This window comes from Apodemus sylvaticus, chromosome 9 (assembly GCF_947179515.1).
Source record: "Apodemus sylvaticus chromosome 9, mApoSyl1.1, whole genome shotgun sequence".
Classification (NCBI taxonomy): Eukaryota; Metazoa; Chordata; class Mammalia; order Rodentia; family Muridae; genus Apodemus; species Apodemus sylvaticus.
Window position 1 is genome coordinate 40,419,958 of NC_067480.1, and position 23,119 is coordinate 40,443,076.

The 23,119-nt window shown below is 47.1% G+C and overlaps 1 protein-coding gene across 2 annotated transcripts in view; it reads right to left on the reverse strand.

Moving 5' to 3' along the window:
* The window catches only part of Smarcal1 (SWI/SNF related, matrix associated, actin dependent regulator of chromatin, subfamily a like 1), a 51,670-nt gene that overhangs the window by 17,913 nt on the left and 10,638 nt on the right, over nucleotides 1-23,119 (reverse strand). For both annotated transcript variants that reach the window (XM_052192425.1, XM_052192426.1), the window contains exons 6-11: nucleotides 21,060-21,246; nucleotides 19,084-19,234; nucleotides 17,527-17,685; nucleotides 14,969-15,034; nucleotides 4,014-4,154; nucleotides 2,515-2,730 (exon numbers count right to left, since the gene is read on the reverse strand). In XM_052192425.1, coding sequence (XP_052048385.1) covers nucleotides 2,515-2,730; nucleotides 4,014-4,154; nucleotides 14,969-15,034; nucleotides 17,527-17,685; nucleotides 19,084-19,234; nucleotides 21,060-21,246 — 920 coding nt within the window. The remainder of the gene's footprint in view (nucleotides 1-2,514; nucleotides 2,731-4,013; nucleotides 4,155-14,968; nucleotides 15,035-17,526; nucleotides 17,686-19,083; nucleotides 19,235-21,059; nucleotides 21,247-23,119) is intronic.

Here is a 23,119-nt window from a genome sequence, read left to right on the forward strand (position 1 = left end):
AAGGGACCGATGGAGCAACAATGATGCAGGCTGACAGGTACCTGGGGCTGAGCGCACAGTACCAAGGGGACTTCCTGCAGAGCCACGAGTCTCCTTCTCTGCCTAACCGTGCAGACATGGCTCCCTCACGGACTCAGGGCTTTTGCAACAGGTGGGGTTTTGCCTGTGACCACCCAGTCCACTGCCAGCCACTGCTGCTTCCCCGTCCTGAGTGAAGTTAAACACTGCATTTCCATGAGGATGTCCGGGGATGGACAGCAGATCTCAGGCAGACTGAGAAGGGTTCTGGCTCTCAGCTGGATGCTCCAAGAACTTTACCACAGCGCAGACTTCACATTCACCATTTCCAAAAGGGAGTGAGAAGCCATCATATCTGAGGCAAGGGTGACTGTCACCAGCAAGCAGAACTGGAGGCAACGGACACTAACCTTATGAGCATCCAGCAAGCATCCTGTCCTACGTGTGGAAGCACTAAAATATCCCCTCAAAGGGAAGGGATCTGTATGGCTGCTTAAGGGTATGAAATGCCCAACATTTCTAACTGTCATGACTTACCTGAAATTCCACTAATAAAATATTAGTTTGGTATGAAGTCAAACTCTTAGGCTTCAGAGGAATAACATGGGAGGTTATGCACTACACTTACTGAGCTATGCACACCAGTGCAGGTCTAAAAGCTGCTCAAACAACTCGCTGAACTAACTACAGTCCCCAGAGCTTCTTTTCATTCTTTTTCCTCTTGGCTGCACAGCCCAGCAATGTGATTTTCTTCCTTCTTTCCTTCTTTCTTCCTTTCCTTTTTTTTTTTTTTTTTTTTTTTGAGACAGGGTTTCTCTGTATAGCCCTGACTGTGCTGGAACTCACTCTGTAGACCAGGTTGGCCTCGAACTCAGAAATCCACCTGCCTCTGCCTCCCAAGTGCTGGGATTAAAGGCGTGCACCACCACTGCCCAGCTTTCTCATTCTTTCTACTGTCTTGATTTCTATACCAGATGCTCTCAAGCTAGTTCAAAAGGCAGTCCAGGTACAAGAAAGAAACACTCAGGGCCTTACTCCAATCACACACATGACAAACCACCATTCTAGCAAAAACAAAACAAAACAAAACTGTGCCGCTGGATCTAAAACCATGCATGCCCGAATTCTCCTGGTTCACAGTAATATTTGCTGTCCATGTCAGGTGTTAAGGTTCGCTTGCTTCTTTAATCCAAGCACCTAGGGGGTGGAAGCAGGTCATCCCTGTGGGTTCCAGGATAGCCAGGTCTACACAGTGCGACCCTGTCTAAAAGCAAGCCAGCGTGAGCTCAGTGGTATAGCACACCTTGAGCATGAGCAAGGCCCTGGGTTTAATCCAAAGCACCCTCCCCCACAACAACCACAAAGGGAAGATAATACTTAACATTTATACAGTTTCTATTTACTAAATTTTATTTGTAGAAATCAGAGCAAGACCACCAAGGCTAATTTTCAGTGCCAGAGAACCTTGTGATACCAAATTATAACTTAAGAGCACTACTGTTCTAACTAGGCATGGTAGCAAAATCCTGCAACCTTAGCCGCCAAGAGACAGGAGGGCCTTAAGTTGGAGTCTAGCCTAGGCTACAAGCAAAACCTTGTCTCACAAGAAAAACCAAGCTACTATCAACAAAAGAGCATAATCCACTATGTCCACATCAGTGGAAAACTATACAGTGAATATCCCTCCCTTTCTCTGGGGTATTCAGGGTATGACGTGCAATTCAGCACACGCACAATACGGCATGACAATCCACCAGGGCTTCCTCTTTCCTGCCCAGTCTTGCTTCTCCCTCCATAAGCCACACTAAAAGCATCTCTCATTTTGTCTGGTCACTTTTGTGTGATCTGTCACATCAGAGAGACTGGGATTGCAGCAGTGTTTGACTGCCTATGTTTGGGGGACTATCAGGGCCCAGATGTAAAAAATTATAAATGGTTGTGTATTTTTTCTCTTTTGTTTTTGTTTTTTGTTTTTTTCGAGACAGGGTTTCTCTGTATAGCCCTGGCTGTCCTGGAACTCACTCTGTAGACCAGGCTGGCCTCAAACTCAGAAATCCGCATGCCTCTGCCTCCCCCCAGAGTGCTGGGATTATAGGCATGTGCCACCACCGCCCGACAGTTGTGTGTTTTCTTGCTCGTCAAAATTATAAGGCAGCCTGACATGGAGTAAGAGAGTGGAATAAAGCAGCCAGCAGAGTGTCCTGGACGCAGCTCTAAGGTGAAGGCAGGAGAGCCGCATCTAAGCCCCGCTCTGAGCCTTTCACTCTCTGAATACCAATCCCAGCTCCCGACAACCCGATCCCCGGCCGACACCAGCACTCTCACGGCTCCCTACACACACAAACTCGGTCAGGTGAGGAGTGACACGGCTGGCTCTTCCTGCTTAGGAAGGCAGAAGAGGTAACAGAAAGCCAGGTTCAGAGAGCTCCACACCACACACACAGAGCAGCTTTCGGGAGGACACTGTGGATGCGCCCACTCACAATCCACACTCACAGTTTTGTCCTTGGTCATTTCTTTGGCTGCTGCATCCAGGGCCGCCCTAGTCCTGCTGCTGATGCGACCGGGGTTGACCACCACCATCTTGCGTTGCTTGGCCGGAAGCTGGGAAAGCACTTCCGATTTGAGCCGCCGCAGCATGATCGCCTCCTCCAGCAGCAGCTTCAGCTCGCCCAGGTTGGAGGAGCCCGAGTAGTCCCAGCCCCAAGGGAGCTGAAGAGAAAGGGGGGACAGACTCTGTCAGCCTAGGAGCTCCAGACTGCACTCTGTCTTACTCTGTCTTCCTATCACCACCACCACCACCACCACCCCCCGCCCCCACCACCACCCCCGTGACTGTGAGTGGAGAGCTCAAAGAGGCTTAAAAGAACTGCATGAAGCCCAGTCTAGACAGAAAGGATGTGGGAAAGCCAGCATGAAATAACCCCAAAACTCCTGTCACAGCAGCCCACCATTTGAAACTAGCATTTCTAGCAGCTTAAGTGACTGATGTTTCAGTTTGAAGAGCCCAGAACATAGGTTTGTGCTGGTCTAGCTGAGACCAGAGCCAAGTTCTAGAGAACCTGGGCTACTCTGGAACCAATCATGGGGAGAGTGAGCTGCTGACTGTGATAATGAAATATATGGCTTTTAAACACATTGGAGAACCGAGGAGCCACTTCAACAACCACCTGACGAAACAGTCTGCCACGAACCGGCAAAGCACTGTGATTACATTATATGAACTTGGTGAGTAAATGGAAATGGTTTTTAATATCTGAAGGTTTTCTATTTCAAAACTGGTTTTAAAATATTGTGACTTCACACAGCAGGAGTCTCACTCACAGACTGCCATTTCTCGGAAGCATCCGTGTCTCTGATGCAAACAGGGACTCAGTATTTTTGCTCTTTGACCATAAAACAAATTACTAAGGTCTGAATGGGCGAGGGTTTATAAACAGTGACAATGACTGCACAGCATTTCTGCCTGCAATACCCTCTGCCATCCTTGAAGAACTGGAGCTATGCAGTCAGCAGGTTTAGAGTCATATTCAGAGCGGTGGTTTGTGGGCCAGGGGCACACACTGGGAGTCACTACTTACAAGCACAAGCTCACAGAGACGTCTGCCCAAGGCAGCTTGCACTCTGGCTGCTGTGTGCTCGGAGGTTCTCTATGGTCATCTGTAGAGAGGACTTCCTCCCAGGCCAGACACGATCATTATTTCATCTGCCTTCTGGGCTCTGCCTGGGCTCTTACCCTAGCCCGCCTCCGTGCCGTTTCTGGGGCTGTTTCTGGCTTAGGTCCTCCTTCTGTGGCCCCAGCGCTGAGCCCTGCACAGGAGCTGCGAGCTGGACCCGGACAGTACCACTCAGAGCCCTTCCTATCTGTGGAGTAACTGCTGGAATCTTTCCTAGACAATACTACCTGGTTTTCCGGCCCATTTCTTCGTTCATACCAAGAAGCAGAAAGAAAAGTGTCAACGTGAGGGTAAGGGGGCGGGGCTATGGAGACGTACCCGCTTGGCGGCACAGTAGCGAAGTCCAAAGGCATGGAACTGAGGGAAGAAGGTTGGCTTGACAGCAATGATCTGTGTGTAGAGCTCTGAAGGCCGGGACATGGCTGGAGTGCCCGACAGTAGGATCACCCTCTTGGCAATCTAAAGACAAAACAGCCAAAGATGTTCTCCACAGAGTCGGGAGGAAGAGACTGCTATTATGAGGGATTCCCTGATACAACACATCAAAAATGCCACAATGAGGCGGAAGCTGGATGACCCCACCCCCCACCCCCACCCCGGGAACAGCAAAGAGCCCCAAGGCTGCAGCAGCTCCACCTCCCACGTCCTGGGCTCTCTCACTGCTGCCTGGCTGGCTGTTCTCGACTCTATGTATTTGTTTCTATGAGTGTGGGCACAAGAACATGCCAGTGGATGCCCGAAGGCCACTGGACTCATGGCAGCGGGAGTCACAGAGAGTCGTGAGCTGACAGTCTGGTGCTGAGAAACAAAGTCACTCCTTTGGGAACAGCAGCAAGCACTTTTCTTCTCCGTCGCTCCAGCACACTCTCAATTTTAAACATGTCAGATCGTTCCTTTACCAAAGATAGCGAAAACAAGCCTCATTCCAGAACTGTGTGGTCTCTAAATCAAGGTATCCTATCCAAAAAAGAACACACGCCTTGCTAAAAACCAAACGGTCTGCTGATGCAAGCAGTTAGGTGTCAGCTGCCCCTCACAGTCCACCTAGCTGCTGTCACAGCACTTCTTCCTCCTGAATTCCCTGGGCTAGCTCTTGATAGTTCCTTGAGAAGGGGATAACAGCACCTAAGAAAACCACAGTGGGACGGTGTTAAAGAACTCCTGTGTGCTGCTGGGAAGGTAATGCAGTTCACAGGCAGACAATGGGGGGCAGCTGGCCTTCTAAATCTCCTCAGAGTATAGCAGCTCTGCAGGAGCCGCAGAGGCAGGGCAAGTTAGCACACATAAGGCACCATGGAGAATGCTGTTCAGTTAGCCAAAGCACAGAAGCTACACGGATTTTAAAGTGCGAGCCCAGGGGTGCTCAGAGCAGAGCCAGGGTTGTTTCAAGTCCTCCGGAGAGCAGAGAAGTTACCACTTTCTATTTACGCCCCCTACTACACCTGAGCCAATAACTAGCTTTGCTGAGCTATTCTGATTGGTTGTAGCATTTCCCCAAGGAAATAAAATCACATTCCCCAAAGCTGAGGCACCCCCCCCCCCCCGCCCTTTTGGCTTTTCCAGACTGGTTCTCTTGTAGTAGCCCTGTAGACTAGGCTGGCCTCAGACTCAGAGATCCGTCTGCCTCTGCATCCCTTTAATCCTGGGATTAAAGACGGGCACCATCACATCTACTGAGTTCCATTTTTATAGTCAGTGTTTTCTCCAGCACTTGAAATAACATTATGAGTAGGTTGTGCAGAAGCAGGCGGCAGCAAAGAGAAGGTGAGTGTGCCCAAGTCCCACCTCTCCTAACCGTGATGTCCCGGGGCACTAAAACTCAGAGCTATTGAGTTTTAACTGGTCCACAAGTCACTCTAGAACCTTCCCAAATAACGTTTGGAACCAATAATCTTCAAATAATGGCTACCCTAGTCAGGAGTTAAGTTATTAAAAATACCCATATCAAAACCTAAAGCAGGCTCGCAGGCACTCCCAGGAGGAAGTGAAAATGACTGCCGTGGGTGAATGGAAGACGTGAAAACCCAGAGATGTTTCTGCCACATTCCAGAGATGCTATAGGGCACCAATGTTTTGTTTTATTTTTTAATTTTTTGTTATAAAAATGTGTTGAATAATCATAAAAATGATGACATGTTATTAAATGAACAGATAGTCTTTTTGTTTGCTTTGCTTTTAGTAGAGCTTAAAATCTTGGTTCTTACTATTGTACAAACCCAAAATAAGAACAATTTTTAGACATTGGAATTCATTGTAATAAGGCTGTACTTCAATGTCCTGCACATCCCCAAAGGATTTTACCTCCATAGTAGCCAAGCTAAGAACTGACAGTTCTGTTGTGCCAAGGACTAAATTTTAGGCACGAATTTTTGGATACAGATTTCCTGTTATGGTCCCACAGGTAACAGGTTACATTCATCTAAGAAATGGTGTTTGAGGCTGGGCAGTAGTGTCACACGCCTTTAATCCCAGCACTTGGGAGGCAGAGGCAGGCAGATTTCTGAGTTCAAGACCAGTCTGATCTACAGAGTGAGTTCTAGGACAACCAGTGCTATACAGAGATACCCTGTCTCAAAAACCAAAAAACCAAAAAACAAAAACAAAAAAACAAAAACAAAACAAAAAAACCAATCAACCAATCAACCAAACAAACAAACAAAAAACCAAAAAACAAAACAAAACAAAACAAAACCCAAAAACCAGAAATGGTGTGTGTATTAGGATGGTCTATCCATGAAGTCATTCATCAACTAACTGTTCAATGAACAATGGTTCTGCTTGGAGGGTGGCACAGACATTAGGTGAGGGTAAGATTCTGGTTCATTGGTTGTTATGATTTTGAAAAGCATTCATCTCAGATAAAGAGTAACTTATAAGGTCCTCTTCAAAATTGACACAATAATTATAAATATCAAGCAAAGCATTCAGTCTCTTTGTTGTTCTCTTACAAGCTACCTCCCATATTGTCTACATTTCTTTTAGCTGTAAAAATAATTTTGAAATATGTAAGCTGTTCTGAAAACCACAGTATAATGTAAAAACATCAAAAAAATATCCTACTAATAGAGAGGCTGAGACAGAAGAATGATTCAAGACCATTAGGTGGTACTCAGCAAGACACTGTCATATACAAACAAGCAGAAAGTATATGTGGATTGTACAATATTGGACCTGTTTCTTCAATTACCAAATTAGAGAGACCACTGGATGACAGCCAACAAATTTCTAATTCCTCATATTTTGGCATTTCAATTAATTAAGATATGTTGGTAACATTAATTTTCATATTAAGAGATATTAAGGAAAAGTGATTATTACTTCCTGTTAATTTTGTTGTTAGAGGTGGAATTGTGTTTGTGTGAGCTGGCATTTGTGTTCTCTGAGGGTCTGTATGAGATCTGCCCAGGATCTTCTAGCTTTCATGGTCTCTGGTGAGAAGTCTGGTATAATTCTGATAGGGCTGCCTTTACTTTACTTGATCTCTTTCTGTTACTGCTTTTTTTTTTTTCCAAAGATGTATTTACTTATGATATGTAAGTACACTGTAGCTGTCTTCAGACACACCAGAAGAGAGCATCAGATCTCATTACAGATGGTTGTGAGCCACAATGTGGTTCTGGGATTTGAGCTCAGGACCTCTGGAAGAGCAGTCAGTACTCTTAACCGCTGAGCCATCTCTCCAGCCCCTCCCCGCTTACTGCTTTTAATATTCTGTTTAGTACATTTGGTATTTTGATTCTGTGACAGGAGGAATTTCTTTTCTGGTCTAGTCTATTTGGAATTCTGAAGGCTTCTTGTATATTCATGGGCATCTCTTTCTTTAGGTTAGGGAAGTTTTCTTCTATAATTTTGTTGAAGATTATTTACTGGCCCTTTAAGTTGGGAATCTTCACTCTCTTCTGTCCCTATTATCCTTAGGTTTGGTCTTCTCATTGTGTCCTGGACTTCCTGGATGTTTTGGGTTAGGAGCTTTTGTCCTTTTTGTTTGTTTTCTTTGACTGTTGTGTCAATGTTTTCTATGGAATCTTCTGCACCTGAGCCTCTCTTCTAACTCTTGTATTCTGTTGGTAATGCTTACATCTATGACTCCTGATCTCTTCCCTAGATTTTCTAGTTTTATTTTTTTGTGATTTCTTTATTGTTTCTAGTTCCTCTTTTAGATCCTGGGTGGTTTTGTTCATTTCCTTCGCCTGTTTGATTGTGTTTTCCTATAATTCTTAAAGGATTTTTGTGCTTCCTCCTTAAGAGCTTCTAGCTGTTTACCTGTGTTTTCCTGTAATTCATTAAGGAAGTTAATTATGTCCTTCTTAAAGTACTCTATCATAATCATGAAAGTGATTTTAGATCTGAATCTTGCTTTTCCAGTGTGATGGTGCATCCAGGACTTGCTATGGTGGGAGAATTGGGTTTTGATGATGCCAAGTAACCTTGATTTCTGTTGCTTATGTTCTTATGCTTGCCTCTCACCATCTGGTTATCTCTAGTGCTACCTGCCCTCACTATTTCTGACTGGAGCTTGTCCTTCCTGTGATCCTGGTTGTGTCAGAACTCCTCAAAGTCAAGCTGTCTCTGTGATTCTGTAATCCTGTGATTCTGGGATCCTGGGTATGTCCAAGCTCCTGGGAGTCAAGCTGCCTCTGGGACCCTGAGATCCTGGTGACCAAGCTCCTGTGATCCTGTGATCCTGAGCGTGTTAGAGTGCCTGGGAGTAGAGCTTCCTCTGGGTGTTGTGGGACTGGCTGCAGAGTTTGCACCTAAGGTCTGCTCTGGGCACTGGCCCAGAGTGGAAGGAACCCATGGCACTGGTCTGGCAGAGTTCCTGCGTGCCTGGGTCTCGCTGGTCCCAGTAACTCCAAGCATCTTGGGACAGATGTTGTGTCCTCTTTACCTCTGATCCTATGATCCTGGGCATGTTAGAATGCCTGGAAATGGAGCTTCTGGGTGTTGTGGGACTGGCTACAGAGTTTGCACCCAAGCTGGGTACCAATCTTATTGCCTGGATCTATAGTGCAGGGCTCTTATATTTCATTTTGTTTTCTCTGTGCCTACTTGTACATGCCTGCCAGAGGCCAGCACTGGATTTCCTAGGACTGGAGTTATTTTATGGGAAGATTGAAGCCACAATGTGGATGCCGGAAACAGAACCCAGGCCCTCTGCAAGACCACCCAGTGCTCTTAACTGCTGAGCCATCTCTCCTGGCCGACACGGTGCTTCTACACTGAGTCAGTATTACTGCTCTCTGTTATGACAACTCGGACGCCACACACTCCTTGGCTAAGATCAGTCAGAATGAAGACTCTGACTACAGGTCTAAGGATTAAACACACTAAGATCCTATAATGAAAATACAATGCAGAATATAATCATGGATTATTAAAATTATACTATTCTGAGCTTTAAGGCTCCTGTATAGGTATTAAGATAGCATACATAATAAAATTAAGTATTGAGGGGAATTTTTTTCTTGGAAGAATAGTCCATTTTTCCCCAAATATTAGACTCCAATAATTTCCCTTTGAATCTGTAATGAACTAGAAGAAACCAGGATGGCTTGATACAGGGACCTCTTTTTGTAGCTTATCATTCCCAGGGTTATGACACCCTTCTTCATGGTCTGAGAAAGGCAGAGAAGCCCCTGTCTCAGAAACAGAGGGGCCTTTCTAACCCTGCCCCTCTTCTGTGTCCCTGGAAAAGATAGTCACTGCAATGTTGTATGTAAAAGCTTCTGTTGGGTCCAATTTCAAAGAGAACAGAAGATACCTATTTTGATAGACTTGTACAACGTTTAAGAATGAGGTGGTCATTTGGAATGCATGGGATGATTTTCAGGATGCACAGTCTGGGGAATTCATAGGTATAAAGCAGTGGTTGTTATAAAACTAGGTGTGGGGAACAGATGAAGTCCCGAGTAAGTGTGCTTTGTAGACATGAGCAAGGCCAAGCCAAGGATCGCAGTGCCACATGCACCAATGGCAAAGCCTTCCCTGGTTACGCTCAGGGAAAAGCAGAGCTGTCCCCTTGTCTAAGTACTGGTGTGGAGGATACTGGCCTTTAGCTAAAGCCCGTGTAGCAGTAGCTATTAATCATTGCTGCTTCCTCCAGATGACTGCAGTCTGCTCCCCACAGAGACTTCCTGCCAAGATGAGCTAGTCATCCTCCTCCTCCAGCTGCATACAGACACACCTGCTTCCTCATTCAGTGCTGTATAATTAATGCACTGAGTTTGCGGGCTGCCAGTGTGCATCCACCCAGTCACAGCTTTTCAGTAGCAATGTCTGCTTGCCTTCTCTCTCATCAATGGGGCAGGCCAACTCCAAAGCTGGACAGGGTGGAGCAGCTGGATATGATCTTGGCACTCAAGAGACAGAGGCAAAAAGATGAGTTCAAGACCAGTCTGGGCTACACAATGCCCTGTCTCTTTTTGTTTTGTTTTGGTTTTGGTTTTTTTTTGAGACAGGGTTTCTCTGTGTAGCCCTGGCTGTCCTGGACTCACTCTGTAGACCAGGCTGGCCTCGAACTCAGAAATCCGCCTGCCTCTGCCTCCCAAGTGCTGGGATTACAGGCGTGTGCCACCACTGCCCGGCTACACAATGCCCTATCTCAAAGAGGAAGACCAGCCTGGGCTACACAATACCCTGTCTCAAAGACCAACCTGGGCTACACAATACCCTGTTTCAAGGACCAACCTGGGCTACACAATGCCCTGTCTCAAAGACCAACCTGGGCTACACAATGCCCTATCTCAAAGACCAGCCTGGGCTACACAATACCCTGTCTCAAAGACCAGCCTGGGCTACACAATGCCCTGTCTCAAAGACCAGCCTGGCTACACAATACCCTGTCTCAAAGACCAACCTGGGCTACACAATGCCCTGTCTCAAAGACCAGCCTGGGCTACACAATACCCTATCTCAAAGACCAGCCTGGGCTACACAATGCCCTGTCTCAAAGACCAGCCTGGGCTACACAATACCCTGTCTCAAAGACCAGCCTGGGCTACACAATGCCCTGTCTCAAAGACCAGCCTGGGCTACACAATGCCCTGTCTCAAAGACCAGCCTGGGCTACACAATACCCTGTCTCAAAGACCAGCCTGGGCTACACAATACCCTGTCTCAAAGACCAGCCTGGGCTACACAATACCCTGTCTCAAAGACCAGCCTGGGCTACACAATACCCTGTCTCAAAGACCAGCCTGGGCTACACAATGCCCTGTCTCAAAGACCAGCCTGGGCTACACAATACCCTGTCTCAAAGACCAGCCTGGGCTACACAATACCCTGTCTCAAAGACCAGCCTGGGCTACACAATACCCTGTCTCAAAGACCAGCCTGGGCTACACAATACCCTGTCTCAAAGACCAGCCTGGGCTACACAATACCCTGTCTCAAAGACCAGCCTGGGCTACACAATACCCTGTCTCAAAGACCAGACTGGGCTACACAATACCCTGTCTCAAAGACCAGCTTGGGCTACACAATACCCTGTCTCAAAGACCAGCCTGGGCTACACAATACCCTGTCTCAAAGACCAGCCTGGGCTACACAATACCCTGTCTCAAAGACCAGCTTGGGCTACACAATGCCCTGTCTCAAGGAGGAAGAAACATGACAAAGCAGGAGCTGTGGGATACTCTGCAGAGAAGAAACCACACACTTAGAATTAGGCTTTCTTACGGAAGTAAAGAATGAATCTGATGGCTGTAGGACAGGAAAGATGAAAGATCCAAAGATGGGAGAAAAAGACAAGGTTTTCTACTGAAACTTCTTAATCATCTAATTATTTAAAAAGAAACCAAACCAAAACCAAACCAAACCAAACCAAAAAAAAAAAACAAAACAAAACAAAACAAAAAAAAACAACAACAACAAAAAAACAACCCAAAGCCCTAGATATTTAGCTGATTCCTCGTTTAGCCAATTACTGAAACTGGGAACTAGACCTGGTGTCATATACCAGTGCTTCGAAGACGTAAACAGGAGGGTCAGGAGTTCAAGGCCATTCCTGGCCAGCCTAGGATACACAAGACTCTGTCAAAGACAAAACAAGCAAGCAACAACAAAACTACACTCACAGAAAAAGAGAAACATTCATCAGGAAAAATAGTGGGATGCTGGTGGCTTTTCTCCTTAAAAATTAATTTTGTAGCTAGAGAGATGGCTCAGAGGTTAAGAGCACTGGCTCTCTTCCAGAGGAACTGGGCTTGATTCCCAGAACCCACTAGCTCTTAACCTGGTTCAAGGCCTCCATCAGCATCAGGCAGGCGAGTGATGCAGAGCCACACGTGCAGGCAAAACACCCAGACACACAAAATAGAAGTTAAAACTAAAAATGAATTAATTTTGCTATTCGACTCAACATCCAAAAATTTTGTGTAAACAAAACCAACTAAACAAAATCCCACTCTAAATACTGAAGAGGAAGGACAATCAGCATTTGGAGATTATTTATCACCATTTTAGAGAGTGAACGGTGGCACTTGGTCAGATGGAACTCCAGAGTCCTCCCATGAAGGTAACGGACCCAGAAGTTCTGCTTGTAGGAACCAGCCTAACAAGAACATATTATAGATGGATGTCCATTTATATTCAGAATTATCTATAAGAGCCAAGTGTCTGACAATGGAGGTTACTCATTAAAGATGATCTTGCCCCATTACTGATTTGTTAGAAAAACAGTCCCACTGCTAAAAGAGGTTTGAGGAGATTTTAATTTTGCTCCTTGTTTTCTATCTTGCCTATTTTTACGCATTTATATATAAAAATAGAATCATCTTCCTTGGTATTAGTAGCATAGGCAAGCAGAGCTGTGGGGAAGAGAGAATTCTTATTTTCCTGGAGACAATGAGACCAGTTTCTTATAACACTGACTACCATCACCATGTATAAAAACTATGTTTAGGCAGGATGTAATGCAGATGGTGCTAGTCTAACATACCTACATATATACATACCTACCTACATACATACATACATGCAGGCATAATACACATATGTACATACATTCAACCCTGCATTCAATTGTTACATCAAAACAAACAGGCATTGTGGCATACATCTAAATGCTAGAACTCAGAAGGCAGAGGCTGGAGGGTCAAAAAACTCAAGGCCAGCCTCAACTGTATAGCAAGTTTGAAGTCAAACAAACACCCAGCCGGAAGGAACTTGCCTATCTCAGCACTTGAAAGGTGGAGGCAGGGGAATCAAGAACACAAGGTCATTCTCAGCTACATACAGAGTTAGAGGCCAGCCTGTGATTCTGTTTCAATCAGTCAATCAAATAAACAACCCTCAAACCCCCTAATTCTCTGGATTTGATCGTCCTCTACTATCTGAGTGTATGCTAAAATTTAATTGCCTCATGAGGCATTTGCTGAAAATATCTTGCTACATTATGAAAATATAAGGCTTTGCTTATTGGTCTGTCTGTCTGTCTGTCTGTCATTGAGGACTGAACCCAGGCCAAGAATATATTCCCAAGATCCTGTATATACTGAAGGAAAAATCAAGGGCAATTATTTAATTTCAAAAGCACCTAGCTTCAGACCAGCACGGGGGAAGTCCCCCCCCCCCCTTCCAACCGCCACTGGTTCACTAAGCACTAGGGGGAGTCAGTACTTCAGAAGAGCTCAAGACACTGTCATGAACAGCAGCCATATTCACTCAGTCCTACTCTGCAAATGCAAAGTACCGTATAGTAGCTAGCAGTTTAATAGTCATTTTAAAATATCACTTTGAAATATGCCCAGGATATTAAAGATGTGCATGTTGCTTCTGGAAGTCTGGCTGTAGACACTTACTTTACACCCCACTGTGAGGCCCCATTTACCCACCCAGGCAACAACTCAACACCAAAGTGGTTGCTAACAAAGATAGCATATCAGAACTTGAATACATAATTATTCTACTGTGCAATTTCTTTTGTCAAGAATCAGAGGTAGAGATTTAATTTTACTGATGATACTGGAACAATGGTACCAAGATGTATTAATACTTTTCTAAGGAAAGCATATTAAAGTTTTCCCCTAAAGAGGTCACCACCCTAGGATGACATTTCACTTAGGTGTGTCCAGAAGCAGATACTGATATATAAAAGTTTATAATGGAGTCAAACTTAAGTTAAAGACTTACATTTTTTGATCTGGAACATATAGCATAACCTTGACTAATGGTTATTTTAAAAAGCTGGAGCTGAGATTACTTTTTGGACAGTTTTGTGGACGGGTAGGAAACAGACAATGAACCTGGCTAGCATTTATTGCATTTGCTTTCCTTAGTTCACATAAAAACAAAAGCTTCTTGTAAGCAGTAAATGCTGTGGTTTTATTTTTATTTGTTATGTATTTAAGACAGGGTTGCTATGCGGCCCTGGGTGTCCTGGGACTATGTGGCTCTGTCTGGCACTGGCCTCCCACGTGCTGATAGTGAAGGCCCCACTACGCCCCACTAAATGCCCAGGCTACACAGGCTGTTCAAACAGAACGCAGTTGCTTCGTCCATGCCAAGCGGCAGTTCTGTGAGCAGTCATCTGAGAGCAGCTTCTCAGTGGCCACGAGAAAGCGTTAGGCTGGTACTCCCAACCTCCTAACCTTTGGGGGGAAATAGCATTTGGGGGCTTCTCTCTGAGGAGTGAGATACAGAACACAGGACAAAGACAAGGTCAGAACTGCATCAGAATGCGTATGGAGAGCCTTGGCCCTGCTCTCAGGCCCACTGCTGCCTGCTCTGAAGGCAGAGCACACGGCAGCCCACATGTTGGAGGGGGGGGGGCGGGTGCAGACCTGGGAACACGAAGGGACAAGGTACACAGCTGGCCTAGTTAACGGCAGGCCCCGGCCAGCGTAAAAGGACCAACCAGCTGACCAGGCAGCCTCAGCTTTGCCTGGGGTTATTCTCAGACGCCCACAGCCCTGGCACGGGTCTGCCCTTAGATAACACATCACACCTCGACAGCTTTGCTACTGCAACAGATGCAGTTTCTCCTGAGCTGTTTAGTGACACACTGTCACAGGCTTCTTGTGCTGGCAGGAAATCAAGGAGAAGACTCAGGGTCTCTTCCCATCTGAGTCTGCGACCCTCAACCGGACTTCAATTCATGTGGACTGGGTTTGTGGCAGGATATGAACGTGCACATAGCCCAAGGAGAGACGCCCAGTGTCGACACGGCATCCGCCCGTAGCTCATCAGCAAGGCTGCATCTGTTTGGCCTGCATACCCCCGTGCCTGAGCAAGTGTCATGTTAAGGCCCTATGTCTCCTCTCGACCATGCTTACCTTTAGGATTGGCACAGCAGCTCGGCAGCGGGCAGTCTTAATGTTTTTGAGGAAGTGCGATTCATCCTGCAACAGATAACCACGTGGGGTGAACGAGGTAGTCCTCGATCCCCGGCAGCCCACCCGACTGGAGGCTAGCGTGGTATCTGCCACCTCCCTTGACCCACTGCTGTTTATGGAGATGGAGCAATACGCTAGGGAAGGACCCAGACGTGGGGCAGTGCCTTTATTATACACTGGATAAGACAGTGTCTCTTTCTCTAGGGCAGTTTTCCACCTGGAAAGGAGGTGAGTTACTATTGCCCCAACCCACCCACTGGGTATGTAGGTGGATAAAACCCTGAGAGGCGACTTGCCACCTTGTGGGAAACACCTCACAACGGCGTGTGTGGCATTAGTCAGGTGTGTTGAAGACCCACTACATGCTCTCAACTCGTGTCAAGTTCTGAGGTCTGGCACTGCCTCAGCCTTTGCAGATACACTGGCAGCAGGCCAGACAGTTATGCCACCACAGCTGAACACACAAAGCACTGTGGGAAATGAGAAATGAGAAACAGCCTGACCCCTGTCCTCTGGGGAACTGTTGTGTTGAAAATATAGCATTTGATGGACTTTTTGAGTTGAACATTCTACAGTAAATAAACAAACAAATTTTGCCATGTTTTCTAAAGACAAAGAAATCATGAACGTATATACCTTCCCAAAAAAGAAGATCGTAGGTTGGTTGGCACACTCCAGTTGCTTGCTAAATCACTGTGAGCCACTCTATGGTACCAGTTTCTCTACCCATAAAATAAGATATAATGCTATCAGATATAATGGATATAAGTATATCAGCTTGCTGACTCTGAAACAAGCTAACACAGGGGCAGCCCTCAAAGCCACCCTGCCACCTAATGAGTATTCTCTGTACCAGGGGCTACTAGTGATCCTACCTCGGTCCCTGGAAGAATCTAGAAGTTTCCATTTCAGCTATGATTAAAAAAAAAGGGGGGGGGGGGAGTGTCAAAGACACAACAGACAAAGTGTGAAGTGACCTGCTCCTGGTTGTCAAGATAGCATCCCCCAGATGCCTGGGCTACTACATTTATGATACTGATTCGTGATAAATCCTTATGAAAGTCATGACAAAGCCATTTATAGAGAGAAGTTGCAAAAAATGTGTCAGGCATGAAAGGGAGTTGGCCCTTTTAAGCACAGGTTAAAGGTCCCCCTGCCAGAATCGGCCACAAGCAGAGGCTCCACACAAGAAGCTTCATCCGCAGCACATGCGTCTCAGAGCTGCTGCTCCAGCCCTGGCTGTGGAGAAGCCAGGAGATGGCAGGCTGCTTGCTTTATCCGCGGACAAGGTAACGCTGGCGGTGGCAGCTTGCCCGCGATCTCAAGGCTGACCGAGTGATGAGCCAGGAACAGAACCATGAATTTCCGGGCCACGAAGTTTCAGGCAGTGTGACTGCGGGAAAGGAGCGATGTGCCTACACTGTCAGCTCTGGTGAATTAGAGGCAGTGCTGCTTGGGAGCACAGGGGAGAGTAGTGGCGATGTGTGGACACACCTAATACCAGGGCCTAGTCAGGAAGGGCAGCCATCACTGTCCTACACCCCGGAGCCACCGTGCCATCCTGGGATATTTCTTTTAATATTTCATTTCACTGGGGTGCTGGCATCCTTTCAAAACCACACTTGAATTTATGCCAAGCCCAACATGACTCCCCCACAGACTCGGATTATCAAAACAGCTTTGATAAAATACTGTTCTCGTTTGCACACACTAAGAACACAGGGTGGTTCTCATGTCCAGAACACACTAAACATTACTGGGGTCTGCAGTCACATCTCCTTCTCTGCTCTGAGCTCCTGCAGCCTTTGTACTTGGAACCATGTCTACATAGCCTATGCTGACAGCTGGCTGGTCACCAAGTCTCTCCAGATGTTCATGTGTGTGAAGATGACAAGGAAAGCCAGTGGCTGAGAGCAGCACCTTCCATCTGGGGGCAGGGGACAACATCTCCAAGAACAACGCAAGTAAAAACTGGTCTCCTTTTAGCAGGGATAGGGCGTGGCTCAGGCGCATTGACAGAGCGGTACCAATGCAGGCACACAGTTCTGACACAGCTGTAGACTGGGACCTGGACTGGTCTGTTGTGCACACGCCGGCCTCTGTCCCTAGCCTCCCAGCACAGGAGGGGTGGACTAGAAACCTGTGAGCAGACTCGACCCACCTGTTTGAAATGCTCCTCAGGAAAGTTTGGTACATAGGCTTAAGAGCTGCTTCAGGAAGGGAACAAAAACATCATTCTCTATAAAAGAAAGGCAGCCGGGCAGTGGTGGCGCATGCCTTTAATCCCAGCACTCTGGGGAGGCAGAGGCAGGCGGATTTCTGAGTTCGAGGCCAGCCTGGTCTACAGAGTGAGTTCCAGGACAGCCAGGACCACGCAGAGAAACCCTGTCTCGAAAAAAACCAAAAAGAAAGGCAGCAATTTCTATCGCCCTCTCCCCCACAAAGCCCAAAGAGGATCAAGGAGGCCACAAAAGAGACAGGGCTCGGCCATTACTTACGACAATGACGACTTTGAAAGGGGTTTTTAGCTGCCTCTCCAACTTGCAAAGAAGGTCGAAGCTGACAATGTTGACCAAGCCAGCTGTTAGGCGGCCCTTCCCGGTCACCACCACATTGATGTCCTCTGGTCTAAGAGAGGGAAGCCACCGAAGAAAGGCCTGCAGGGGAGGGGACAGTATAGTTAAACAAAGCAGGGATTCCAGCCAAGGCAGCAACAACACTGGGGGTGGGACCTGGGGCAAGTTTAACTGACACAGTCCCTCTTTAAGACTCCTGCTTCAGCACTCTGGTCACCTCTCCCTGCCTTTGGAGGGACTTTATAGTTTCAGACAGGACTCCATTCCCATGAACAGGCCGGCACTTCCCAGGCCTGTGGTTTCCCCTCTGTCATCTCTAGATGTTCCAGTTGGGGAAGAACGTAGTTCTTTCAAGAAAACTGTGCTTACTGTGCACAATGAAACCATTTATGTCAATGCTTTCTTCAAAGCCACCTGCTGTCCCCCATAGTGGATCACTAGATAAAGCAGGTATCAGGAGTCTTAGGAAGGCCATGGGTGTCTCCATACTGAAGCCCCAGCACTTGGGAAGGCCACGGGTGTCTCCATATGGAAGCCCCAGCACTTGAGAAGGCCACGGGTGTCTCCATATGGAAGCCCCAGCACTTGGGAAGGCCATGGGTGTCTCCATACGGAAGCCCCAGCACTTGAGAAGGCCATGGGTGTCTCCACGTGGAAGGCCCAGCACTTAGGTGTCCCTCCCTTTGCCTGGATGTGCTATGTCCTGACATCACTTCTCTGGTTTTAAGAGTGACCTGACTATTTCTGGACTTTCTGAGGGAAATCTTGCCCCTACAGATACATAAGGACACTTTCAACAGGTCGTGGCAGGATCCAGACCTTACCAGCAGCAGGCTGAGGTGTATCCTCTGCACCGTGACTCTGGTACCTTAGGAAGAGCTTAACCTGTGAAGAAACTGGCACCACACCAGCAGCATAGAGCCACAAGCTGTGGAAATGAGCTGGGCCTTCCTTCATTGGATTTTCTTAAAGGGATTTAATTATTCAAGGTTCACATCAGGCCTCTACCTATTAGGTGGTCCAAACATACTGTGCACACCACCCCAGGGCAAAGAAAACACTGAGCGGAGGCCAGGAAGCTGCCTCCTTAGGATGAAAAGTTCTTGACCTTGAGATTTTATTTGTTTATCTGAAAAGTGGGTCATTGAGTATCTTTGTCACAGGATTTGGAGAAACAACGGAAATAAAGACATTGCAGAAATCGGGTGCAGGGTGGATCGAAGGTCTGATTTACAAGAGTGCAGAGGTCCAGTATCTGCTGAGGGACTGGGAAGGGGTCCCTAAGCTAGTAACTGCTTGGCTTTCCTCCCTGAGGAGAAAGCATGATTCCCTATCCTCAAGGGCCAGCTTATTTCTCTGCTGGTCTGTGATGCACATCTAAACCTTTAAAGGTCCCAGGGCTCGCCCTGACACTATTATTTTGATGCTCTAATCCTAAGGAGGCCCTTTCCCAAGGATTCCAGAGCAAAGCAAACTAACCTGCTCCCAGGTGAAGCGCACAGAGGACGGCACAACCACCAGCACTGGCCATTCCTTTCGGTAAAAAGCTGCTATGCAGATGGCTTGGATGGTCTTCCCGAGGCCCATGTCATCGGCAAGTAGCAGGCGGCCTCTTTTTGATATGGCAAAGCTGCAGCAGACAGACGGGTAAAATGGGCATCACACTGCACGGGGGTCGTCCTGTCCGTCTAAATCTCACTGCATGGGGCCATCCTGTCTCTCTTTCTCTCTCTCTCTCTCTCTCTCTCTTTTTTTTTTTGGTTTTTTGGATTTGGGTTTTTTGAGACAGGATTTTTCTGTATAGCCCTGGCTGTCCTGGAACTCACTCTGTAGACCAGGCTGGCCTTGAACTCAGAAATCCACCTGCCTCTGCCTCCCAGAGTGCTGGGATTACAGGCGTACGCCACCACTGCCCGGCTCCTGTCTGTCTTAATCACACGGCACGGGACCATCCTGTTCGTTAACTGCCACCCCACAGAGCTGAGGGGCTCCTCTATGCTGGCTGTAACACTGCCCAAAATGGGCCCTGCTCACAGCAAGACTTCTCCCAGAAAGGATAGGGCAGGAGCCATTTAGGGACCAGAGTAAGAGGAGGAGGAGCCGGATAGGGACAATGCATTAAGCTCACTGGCAGAGGATGGAGAGGACAGCAGGCCACAGGGTGAAACTGGAGTGGGAAAACTCAGCCTGACCCAAGCACAGGAGCACAGGGGAGCAGGGAACCCATGATGCCTCATGCGCATCCAAGGGCTTGATCACCACTGAGAAATGTGCCCAGGATGGAGTTAGAAACATGGCATCTGAAGACCACATGCTAAGGGGCAGGGTGGAGCCAGCTGTGGCTGAAATTACTGGCAAAAAGGACGATGGGGAGGGGATGAGAACTTGGCTGTGTTTGAGCCAAGGCTGGCGGCCTCCGCGCACCTCAAGCACTGGGCCTTGCTAACAAACAGTCTGTAGATAAAGGTGGCGTTTACTGCATGGGAGCCAGACAGGCCTGGACTGGATCTCAACCCTCACTCAGAGCTGTGCCTCCTGAGGCACCCTGAGGTGAGTCTGGAGTAAATGTTACCTGCCCCAGAGAACAGGGGAAGCAGGAGACAAAGCTCTGACATTGGTGCTCGGCAGCTTCCTAAACATTATGACCAGCATCGCACCAAAGGGAGGGAAGGAAGGAGAGCGGAAGCGGCGGTGAGTCACTGACAAACTACCAAGACTGCGCGTGCACCAGACATCTGGTCTCCTGCTCCAAACTCCTGTCCTCTTTATCTAATTTGTGAAAAGCTGTTGCTGGCTCAGACACCTAGTAATGAGCTGCTGAGTAGTTCTTCTTCTTTCCTTCTTAGACAGCAAAAAGGGAAGAGAGCAGTCTCTTCCAATCAGCGGATGGGTACTATAAGGACTTCAGCTGCCCTTGGCCTTTCTGGTAATGGTTTCCCTAGATGCACTGACTGAGCAGCTCTCTGGGGACCAGAGGCTAGCACACCAAGGCCAGCAGCACATGGGCCAGTGGGTATCCTTGTCCTCTCAGTAGCCCCAAGAAGCAGCTCCCCTGTCTGCAACACAGAAACAGCACTTAGTCTGTGCTGCCCAACTATGGACACCAGCCACAAGCCCCTGAACAGAGCGCCTGGCTGAGACATGCTGAGGTACAAGCTAAGAAGAAAGCAGGGGGTTGCTTGGGAAACCCTGGGTCTTCTGTTCCTGCGCTGAGAAACCTTTCTCCTTCCGCTGATGTGAACTGGGTTTCTGTGCCCGTGCAATCTGACGTCTGGTTAACTCATGGGCTTTGACGGCAATGGTAATAATGGGCTTTGGTGGCAGCAATCTGGCTGCTGATGCCTAGGTGCATCAGACGTGTATGCAAGGTATTCACAGACGCGCTCGAACTCCGCCTGTGCTACGGGAGGTGAACAAGAGGAAGACCAGGAGTCTACCTGACTCCCTCTCTCTACCTGACTCCCTCTCTCTGAAAGGGCATGAGGTTAGACACGAGCTTGGCATCCACTCCAGAAAGGTCAGCTTCTGGCACGTCTACTTTCAGTTTGAGAGACGTTTTCTCCAGCTGAGATGCAAATGCCAGGGTCACTGTCTTGGGCAGAGGGTCCAGCTGAATCTGCTTGAGTTCCCGTGACTTTGCAACTGGAAAGAAAATAGAGGTGTATGAGCAAGAACGCTGAGGTCCCAAAGACCTGGGAGAGGAGAAAGGGACAGGAATTCAGGAAGAGGCATTCTGCTACCTACACTGTGTTAAAAGGGTTCAGTGCAGAGCATTCTGCTAGCTGAGCACTGGAATAGACAGCAGCCAGTGCTCCCTCTCTAGTCCTCCACTGCTACACGTGAGGGTATTCAGTAACGGAGAAACGGTTTGGCATACTGCACAAGACTGGAAAGAGCTGTCCCATGCTTATTATTTTTTTCAACCTAATTTTTTTTCTTTATAGTTCCATTCAAATACAAAGACCCATATCTATTAAAATAGCATACCATTCGCCGGGCGGTAGTGGCACGTGCCTTTAATCCCAGCACTTGGGAGGCAGAGGCAGGAGGATCTCTGAGTTTGAGGCCAACCTGGTCTACAGAGTTCCAGATCAGCCAGGGCTATACAGAGAAACCCTGTCTCATAAAAACAAAAACAAAAACAAAACAAAACAAAACAAAACAAAACAAAAATAGCATACCATTAAAAATCAGCTCAAAAAGACCCCAAAAAAGCAAGTCTTCAAAACAATGATTCTAGTCTTAGTTTCATTCTGATGGCTGTAAATGTTTGGGGGACAGAAGAAACACTGGGCTTTTCAGAGAGAACCCCCTAGGTGTTCCCAGGTTAGAGTGGTAGACATCTATTGAAGCAGAGATGTCACTGGGTATGGAATGTGTGTGTATGCACACACGCACAGAAGACTCTCTCAGTAAAAGAGCTTGCTGTGCAAATGTCGGAAGCAGAGTGTGAATAGCTAGAACCCTTGTTTTTTGCCAAACATGAGTTTGTAATCCCAGGACTCCTCCAGAGTGATGGGAGACAACACAGGAGAATCCCCAGGAGCTCCCGGCCCAGCTACCTTCAAGTATGCAGCAGAAAAATACAAGGCGACCCAGTATCAAAGATGGGGACCCCTGAGGCTTCCCTCCGACCTCCACAAATATGCCATGACCCTGGATGCCTGCACACACACACACATACAAATAGAAGGAAACCACAATGTCTCCACCACTCTGAAGGTGGCTCACGGCCTCATCTCTACAGCAGGGGTCAGAGAGCAAAGGCCTATTTTAGTGTTTTATGCTTTTTAATGCTTTAATAACAACACACCCAGGCATTGATTCTGGACTGTCCCCTGCTATTCTTCTGCAATGGCAGTGTACAGCAGCTCGGACAAGGGCTAGACAGACGGTCCAAAGCCTAATGTATTATCTAGCCCAGTATCATTTATTTTTTACTGGTAAAATTGTGGTTCTCTTAAACATAGAGGCAACCAGTCATGATCAGCTGCTTCTTAATACTTAAGGGGATTTCAAAAGTTCCGGACTACCTGGATTACCAGGGCGACACTGATGTGCCCTAGAAGGTTGTGCCATTTGGTGCTATCTTCTGCTACTTGGTATTTTCAGTTTATTTAAATTCTTTATTTTTTTATTTTATATTTTATTTATTTATTTATTTATTTATTTATTTATTTATTTATTTATTGCCCTTTACTACATGAGTATCAGGTGCTAACAGGATGGATCAGCAGGTAAAGGTGCTTGCCACCAGGTCAGGAAACCTGTATCCAATCCCTGGAACCAATATGGCAGAAAAGTCTGACTCGCAACCAGTTTGTCCTGTGCGTGCTGTGGCACATGTGTATGCTTATGCCCCTCTCCACCCAAACCCAATATATGATAAAAATATATATACATATATACACTCGTGTATGTACACACACACACACACACCCATTGTTTCTGCAAAGTTTCCATGAACAAAATTAATAGGAAATAGATAAGGCTGATGGCTTCAATAGAAAGCAGG